The sequence below is a fragment of the Cibotium barometz genome, chromosome 27 (assembly GCF_041138505.1).
Source record: "Cibotium barometz isolate CiBa-2024 chromosome 27, ASM4113850v1, whole genome shotgun sequence".
Classification (NCBI taxonomy): Eukaryota; Viridiplantae; Streptophyta; class Polypodiopsida; order Cyatheales; family Cibotiaceae; genus Cibotium; species Cibotium barometz.
In genome coordinates this window covers 46,006,513-46,014,591 of record NC_141072.1, presented here as the reverse complement: position 1 = coordinate 46,014,591, position 8,079 = coordinate 46,006,513, and the positions used below count along the sequence as shown (strand labels likewise).

General features: G+C 42.8%; 1 protein-coding gene across 2 annotated transcripts; it reads right to left on the bottom strand.

Annotated features, from left to right (window-relative positions):
- Nucleotides 1-4,101: 4,101 nt before the first annotated feature.
- LOC147623448 (small ribosomal subunit protein eS12-like) lies at nt 4,102-6,091 on the bottom strand. 2 transcript variants are annotated; one of them, XM_086821607.1, is made up of 5 exons: nt 6,004-6,091; nt 5,852-5,903; nt 4,783-5,077; nt 4,639-4,704; nt 4,102-4,311 (listed from the first exon to the last, which is right to left on the bottom strand). In XM_086821607.1, exons 2-5 carry the CDS (start codon nt 5,860-5,862, stop codon nt 4,252-4,254), a joined length of 432 nt encoding a protein of 143 aa, XP_086677733.1. In that variant the 5' UTR covers nt 5,863-5,903; nt 6,004-6,091; the 3' UTR covers nt 4,102-4,251. The 2 variants fall into 2 exon arrangements, with proteins under 2 accessions (XP_086677733.1, XP_086677734.1); XM_086821608.1 differs by lacking the exon at nt 6,004-6,091 and having other exon boundaries at nt 5,852-5,997.
- Nucleotides 6,092-8,079: the final 1,988 nt, after the last annotated feature.

Genomic DNA, 8,079 nt, shown 5'->3' with positions numbered 1-8,079 from the left:
TATCTATATAGGTATGTATACACAGGGCAGCCATGACATGACCGTGTAGGTCCATGGTCATAGTCGATGCTACTATCCCCCACGGTGTAGACTCCAGAATTATTTTGGGCCCTGTTCGGGCCCCACAACAAGAAGATGGGGTGTTTGAAATTAAAGTCAACCTACTCTATGTGTGGACCATCATGAGATCGATGTAGCATGTAGCCTATTTGGCAGTGTATCAAATCTAGTTCAAGCCATCTCTAAACCATATAGTCTGGCGTCCCAGGCCACCTTCCCGTGTGCTTCTGAGGATGTCGAGTACTTGGGCTTCTCAACCATGGTTGTTTCTCATAATGGGGGGCGTACAAACATGAGCTAGCCGCCTACTAGACAATACAATATGAGGGCGGACCATTGATATCCAAAAATGGCATCATCAACCATTCTTATAGCATCATCAATCAGTAGAGACCATCCCTAAAGGTGGTGTAGGATGGGTTGGTTCTCTTCATGACCAAGTTTTCTCATTGGTGTTTCCAACTAGAATTCGTACAGTAGCTTCCACATCTACCGGCATAGCATGCACTCTTGGAGGTGTGTAGGTGGGTGCTCAGTGATGTAATCCTACCATTGGTCTAGGACCTCCAGACATGTGCATTAGTCCCATGGGAGAAGAAACCATTGTTGATACCATTGATGTACTCATCTCAAAGGATATGCTTACATGAATTCACGTGGAAGCATTGTATTGACATATTGATACAGCTTGTGACATGAATCATGTCTCATCATAAAGGTCAATTAGTGCAAATTGGTAAGAGGAGAGATGTTAAAGCCATGCTTGTCTCTAAGGGAGCACTATGAAATGTAAATTCTAGGAGCCCACTAGAGGCTTCAATGTCTCAAGTCCCTTTGGAGATGGCTTTATCCTCGTTCACCCTTGCATTCACACCCACCCACCGAGATAGAACCAAAGCATGACAAGTCTGGATCTACGTTAGGAATTAGAGAAGGCTCTCTCTCCTTTGCCTAAGCTATTACACAAGTTGGTTGGCTTCACATGGAATGTATCTGTTTTCCCAAACATCTTTATAAATATAGAATCAGGTCTATCTATTCTTGAAACATTGTTGGGTTTTCAAGGTATAGACTTGTGCTTGCCCCCAAGTTGGGTACAATATTGAAAACTATGTTCTTATGGTCCATATAAAGATATTGTGCTATAGAAGATATAAGATATCTCTTAATGTGAAGACACCAAGTGTCCTTGTTGGCCAATCTCCAAGAGGAGATTCACTAATCATATGTCTCACAAATTCTCCCATAGACAAAGCAATAGTAAAACCTGGTTGGCATCCAATCAGTGTTTCCTCTTTTCTTAGCATTGTGGTCTCTTTGATGACAACAAACTCATGGAGAGAGTCCTCGATAGGAGATCATATTCACTATTCGACTTCTTGCACAACTTGGATTTCAGCCCAACTTGAATCAATTTCGTTACCTCCATTGGAGCATACAGAGTTTTATCTGGTTCTCCAAATCGAGAGCTAGCTAAGACTACCACTTCACATGCGCATAGAAATGCCCAATTGAGTCCAAACTCGGATGGACCTTTGGTCTCAACTGAATATGGTCACTTACTCAAAATTTGCTTAAAATAGTAGTTTTGATGGCTCCGCACAGGAGGTTATCAATAGGTACTCTATGATCACGAATGGTCCAAAACCAAGGTCTCTTGCTTCTTCTAAAATCCATTCTGCCCATGTAAGACCGATAACTTTTTTCTCAAAAACTCCCTGGCTACCTTCATAAAGTGCTAGAAATATTACAATTTTGAGCTGTTTGAAGCTATGCAATTCCAACCAAATCTGGGATCACTAGGCTGCTAGTTTTAGTCAAATTTAAATTAAAAAAACCATTAAAAACAACATATCGTCCAAAGTTGCATGTTTAAACCCAAACCTGATACGTGGGTACCTCAAGGTACCATACACATAAGTGTATGCTCAATTGCAGCTATTTCCACCTAGAGAGGGAGATTTTGCCAAGCGTGGAAAACTCAAGAGAACCCTCCGTTTTCTGCACCCGGACACAACTTCCACTTAGGTGATATCCACTTGAGGATCTGCCTAAATTGGATTGGAGTATGGGTCAAGTTCTTTCTCAGTGTAAGAGCTGGTCCTGAAGGAATGTGAGAGAGAGCTAGGCACAGAAAATTGGGCTTCTCAAGCAGAATCACACCAGCAATGAATGGTTCATAGTCTTGCTAAGTTATAATACGTTTCAAGCTCTAAAAAAATTGGGGGGGTGCTTCTAGCAATGAATGGTTCATAGCCTTGTGACGTTTTTTCCTTGTCTGATGCTCTGTCAGGCTCTGCTTGAAGCAAGCACGGAAACCTGATGGCCAAAATTCTGTGTTCTTTGCAAAGATGAACTCATATGCATGTTCATATGTGCCCCTAACTTGCTCAATTTTGCTCTGTTCGACACCAAACTGGACCGGAGGGTAACCAACAGTGCCAATGGCATTGTGGATGCCTTAAGTCTCAGACCAGCTAGGCATAAAAAATCAAGGCCAAAAATACATCCAGGACCAAAGTTGTCAGAATGGGTCCAAACTGAGCTCTATTTGAACACGTGTATGATTAACTTAGGGCAGGCCCGGGACCAAAGTGGTCTCAATTACCTAAAACTTGGAAAGAGTGTACCTCAATGCAAGTCGGTTGGGACTCGTAAAGCAGCATTCTGAATTATTATTGTGAATGCAAGCACAAATGGAGACTTTACAAGTCTAGAGCCTTACTTGGTTTGTCCATTCAGGTTCCATTTTTCTGCTCCAAAAGTGGGTTCTACCTTGTTTTCTACCTCCCTAATATTGCTAATGGCATTGCTTGAGGGTGTGTGCACTCCATAAACTACCAAAGCTCCGAGGAAAGAGTGAGGAAATGTACTTGATATTCAAATTGACACCACTAGACTCCATGGGTGCACAACTGACTTTTGAACTTGCAACAGGATCCACACATATGGTATGTTGCTAAATCACAACCGTGCTTCGATTCGTAAAGAGTTTGAAAGTTTAGAAGTTTACCATGGCTTACTGAAGCTCAACGCACGTCCTTCAATGAAAGATTAGTGCTAAAGTTCGCCTTATTAGCCCAGAAAGCACACTTCTGTACTCCGATTCAAACTCACATACTCACAAGAGTAGTTGTTGCAAGCAGTGTCCAAAGAATACATAGAATCTCCAAGCTCAAAATGTTTGCTAGCTCAAGTTTTAAGGTGAACCAATACTCACCCTTGGTTGCCATCTTGGAAGACCTGACAGCTAAGCCTCAACACTCACACTTAGACAAATATGCAATTTTTACAAGATGGACCACCAGAATGATCTCACTCAGGCAGAACATATGAGCATAGTTTGAGCCTTACAACGGTGGGGATGTCCCTGAAGAGCACACACAAATACATGTACTGCCAAAGTAGCTTGGCTGCTCAAAGGGTCAACTTAAAGTAGCACTCAAAATTAACAGGAATTTAAATCAAGTACCAAATGGATTTTTTCATTGCAATCAGAAAGCACACCACAGAAGTTTAATAGAACTTCAAAGAGGTCAATCATTATAATTGCAGAGTGCTACCCTTAGGAACTATTCATGTCCTATATCCAACCAACTTGTCCGTTTATCTACACAGCTAGACAAAGAAGACACTCGCTTAGGGCTTTTATATACATGCTGATACTCTCACAAGACCCAACTTTTGGATTTTTCCAAACAGGTGCACAACTTTAATGTTAGGTAAATATGGAGGCAAGCCTCCTGTCCCCACCCCCCCACCCCCCTCTCACACACACACAACACACAAATTCCACAGGCCAGGGATGAAGTGCTACTGGCCTTTTTCCACAGTTCACTACTCATCCGCTAAATCTGAAAAGGTAGCATACATACGCAAATGTTGCTCACTTCCATTACAATGACACCCCAGGGAAAAATCTTCGTAAAAAACACATGCCAAACATCACCCAAAAAGGGAACCAAAACTCGCTCAAACAAGTGGATAGCGGACTAAAACCTAGCTTCCATGAATTCAAACTCACGAGCGCTAGCAATAATATTTTCAAACTTGTGATCCCCTCATTTCATTAAATAGCACCATAGAAGTAAAAACTGGCTCCGTTACAGCATCAGAACTCGGAGCCTTGAGGCTACAAAGCAGGATAACTAAATTACTCTAAAAAGAAAATTGGAAGCCGCCTTTCGTAACTCACTGACTCTTCAAGTACTCCTGAACAACATTCAAACCCTCTGTCTCCTCACCATAATCCTGCAACACAAAAGCTTTGTACATTAACCAGATAACAACCATGACGCGAAGACCTCAGTCCAACAGGATCTTGGTGACTTCCTGTAAAAGCCCCACTGTCATGGACCCCAAAGCGCTCAGATAAGATAAGGGACCCTACAGATCAACCCCTAGCCCCTCGATGGGCAGGAGCTTGGACCAGGCAAGATGCACAATGGGCACCGGAGTATTTCCATTTGTCTCCAACTCCCAAAGGTGTGTGAAGCCTCTATATAAATTTCAGACATCAAGATTGAAGGCATGTGAAGGCACTGCAGAGGGAAAAACAGAGAAAACAAGTGCACATACCTTCACAACTACACAAGAGCATCCAACAACCTTCCGTGCCTTTCCCTCAGAGTCAATCTTGCAAAGCTGAAAATAAAAGGGCGTTTTATCAGTAATATTTTAGCAGGAACAAGCTAACACACATCTCAGGTGCTTCAGACTTACCCCAGCCCATTCCCCAAGCTTCTTGGCACTGGGCACAGAGATCAAGTTAACATTGTGCTCAGAGCAAAGAGCCTGCACAAGCTTGCTGTAGTCAGGCTGGTTGCAGTCTTCAGCCAGTACACACAACTGTGCAGCATGCTTTTCAATTGCTTTAGCTGACTCATGAAGCCCCCGCGCTAGGCCATCATGGGCAAGGGACTTCTTGAGCACAAGCTGCAGCCCCGTCAGAATATCCATGGGCTCACCTAGTGCGGGGCCTGAAGGAGAGGGCTTCTCGGCCAAGACATCTCCCTCTCTGCAAAGAAAACAAAGTGCGTTAGGCCGGAAACATAATCTCCAAACACATGGTATCTAGCCTCAATTTCAGGGTTTACAATGTCATACTATAGCATCTTGCATACAAAGCCTACCTCCCCGATAAATTCAAGTACAGATGACTCACATCCATCTATCCCTGGAGTCAACCTGATGTCCCAGAAAAGGACTAACAGAAGCTAGACAAAATCCTAAAAAGCCACCGGCTTTCTGTCTGTAGAGCCTTGCACAGTTTTCCACCTGCAAAACGTAGGAGCTCGGCTTTCCATCTGCAATGCCTGAAACTCAACTTTCTATCTACAAACACTAAAAAGCTCGTCTTTCCATCTAAAATCCTAAAATCTGGCTGTTAGATACATGCAAGCTCCCCACAACCCTAAAAGCTAAGCCCATTAAAGCTGTAAAAATTTGGGTCCAAAGCAGAAACTTAAACGCAGTTCACTGGGCCCCGAATACTCAAAAATCAAAACCCTAAAGGAGTTCTACAACAGAGATGTCCGAAGGCTGGTCCAAGAAAACCTTAACATGGTCCTTCAAAACCCTAGAAACTCACCTATACAGGATCCATCAAAACGCTACACCTGATCCATCAAAACGGTACAGCTAGGCTGTAGAGCATCCACCAAAGCCCTAAAATCCAACTTCGCACTCTCAACTTTCGTGGCTCAAAACCCTAAAATCAGGATTACCTTGGAAGGGTTTCGTTCCACATTTATTCTCCAAAATTTCAAAGTTTGAAACAGAATCTTATTACCCGTCAGCCATAGCTGGAGAAAAGGTGGAGAAGACAGCCCAGGAGAGAGAACCTGCCAAATACAAATCGAGATTGAACAGCTAAAAAATCGATGTGAGGAGAAGACGACCCAACAGAGAGAGAGAGAGCAGAAAAGGGATGACGTGACAGACCTTGAGGAGTGCGGCAGAGCTTTGCACGAAACAGCAAAATTAGGGTATCTACCTCTCTATATTGCTTTCACACTGATATATTTGTGGAACCCAATATATATTGCTTCAAGGTTTTAATTCAAATTATGTAGGGGTAGGGGCAATAAGTAAAAAGAAGAGTTTTATAAGGTTCAAAACATGTGGATTTTATTAAAAGACAAAATCAAGAAAAGAAAGTGAGGGATACGGATCCTCCCCACTATATGCCCCGAGTGTCTTGAATGAAGCCATGGTGGTGGGATCGGTGGCACGAAAGCTTGGCCGTGGATCTAGAGGTAGCCGTCTCGTCGGCAATTGTCGATTTGATTATTTGGCCAAGTTTACTAAAAGTAAACCAAGCCCGACTCACGTGTTAACAGGTTGGCTTCCTAAAATGGCCTATCGGGTTTTGGCGCTCCTTCTACATCGATTCCGGCAGCGGCCCAGTGCCAGCTCTAGCAGTAGTAGCTGATGGGATGTCTGGGATTTGAATTTCGACCTAGTTTACTACAAGTAAACCTGAAAGGAGATGCCAAAAAATGGCCCACAACGGCAAGCGCTTTTTCTGCGCTCTTTTCCTTCTCTACTCATCACTTGCTTTGCTCATCAATGTCTCTTTTTCTCGGCTTATGACCTTCACTTACCCATGCATATGACCTTCACTTACCCATGCATGTCTATTTTCTCTACCGCACGTTGCCTATAAGGAGCTCAGAACAAGTTTGGGTGGATTTACCATCCACAATAGTTCCTAACGATCATGATTGTCATGGCTTCTTTTCCATGCATTGGTGGATTATTATCAGGTCATGTCAACATCCTAAAAGATACCACAATCAAGGGAATGGATGGTAGGTGCCATGAACAAAGCCTAGGATGATGTGAGCGATTGGAGTACGGAGGCGGATTCAATGTCTTGCTCAACTGAAACTAGCGATGACCGGATAGTGATGAAGGGAATAGGAATGACCCAGTTGCATCCCAGCTAGTTGAGGATTTCAATCAATGCCTAGAGCACAACACCAATGAGCCAAATCCCTTGTTGTATACTTCTCAAGTGCACTTTTTCTTCGATCGAGATACTTACAAACTCATGCAATGTAATCTAATGGGTGGGATCTATGTGTCATTGGATGTCTTAAAAGTTCATAATTGTAGAGGTGTTTTAGATGTAAAAAAGTGGCCAAGGTTAAAAGACAAATTATGTCTTGCCACATGTGAAAATGATGTGAAATGCTTTTGCCAAAAATCCATTGCTCTTCAATTACAGATTACACCACTTGAGGATTGGGTAAACATAATATTAGTTGCACATGTGCAAGATGGGAAATATTAGTTGCACATGTGCAAGATGGGCCTCATCAAATTGTGAAAGCCACATTGAATTTGATCAAACAAAGTGGTGTACAGTTATTAGCAAGCATGGCATTCCTATCAAATTCATGAAAGAAGTCATTTCTCAATGTGATTGCAATGATGAAAGCAAGTAGCATGACTATGGTGCATTCAATGTGCATTCCTCAAACATCAAAAAGTGAGCTAAAGGATATACTCAAGCATTTACAATCAACAGGTCTAATGTACACGTTGTCTTGGATGATCTCCAAATCTGAGACTTATTTTGAAATATGAGTATGTTTGCCATTGTAGTGGAGAAGCGAAGAGAAGGGGCACAAATGCTTGCAGACTTTAAATGTCCAAGAAGTATGGTTGCCAGACAAGGTTGCATATGAGTATGTTTGGCATCGTGGTGGAGAAGCGAAGAGAAGGGGCATAAATGCTTGCAGACTTCAAATGTCCAAGAAGTATGGTTGCCAGACAAGGTTGCATATGAGTATGTTTGGCATCGTGGTGGAGAAGCGAAGAGAAGGGGCACAAATGCTTGTAGACTTCAAATGTCCAAGAAGTGTGGTTGCCCGTTCAAACTGTGCTTAGAGTACTGAGATGGTATGGATAAAGTTTCCATGGTTGTCAATGATGGTCATAAAGGCCATGCTCCCAGCTCACGTAGTGATCTTTACCACCTGCCTATACACTAGGGGTGATTCAGTGTTTGCA

Coding starts and splice junctions, on each gene's coding strand:
- LOC147623448 (XM_086821607.1), bottom strand. Junction 4,705..4,782: donor AGCTTGGGGAATGGGCTGGG/GTAAGTCTGAAG, acceptor TTTTATTTTCAG/CTTTGCAAGATTGACTCTGA. Junction 4,312..4,638: donor GCTCTTGTGTAGTTGTGAAG/GTATGTGCACTT, acceptor TTTGTGTTGCAG/GATTATGGTGAGGAGACAGA.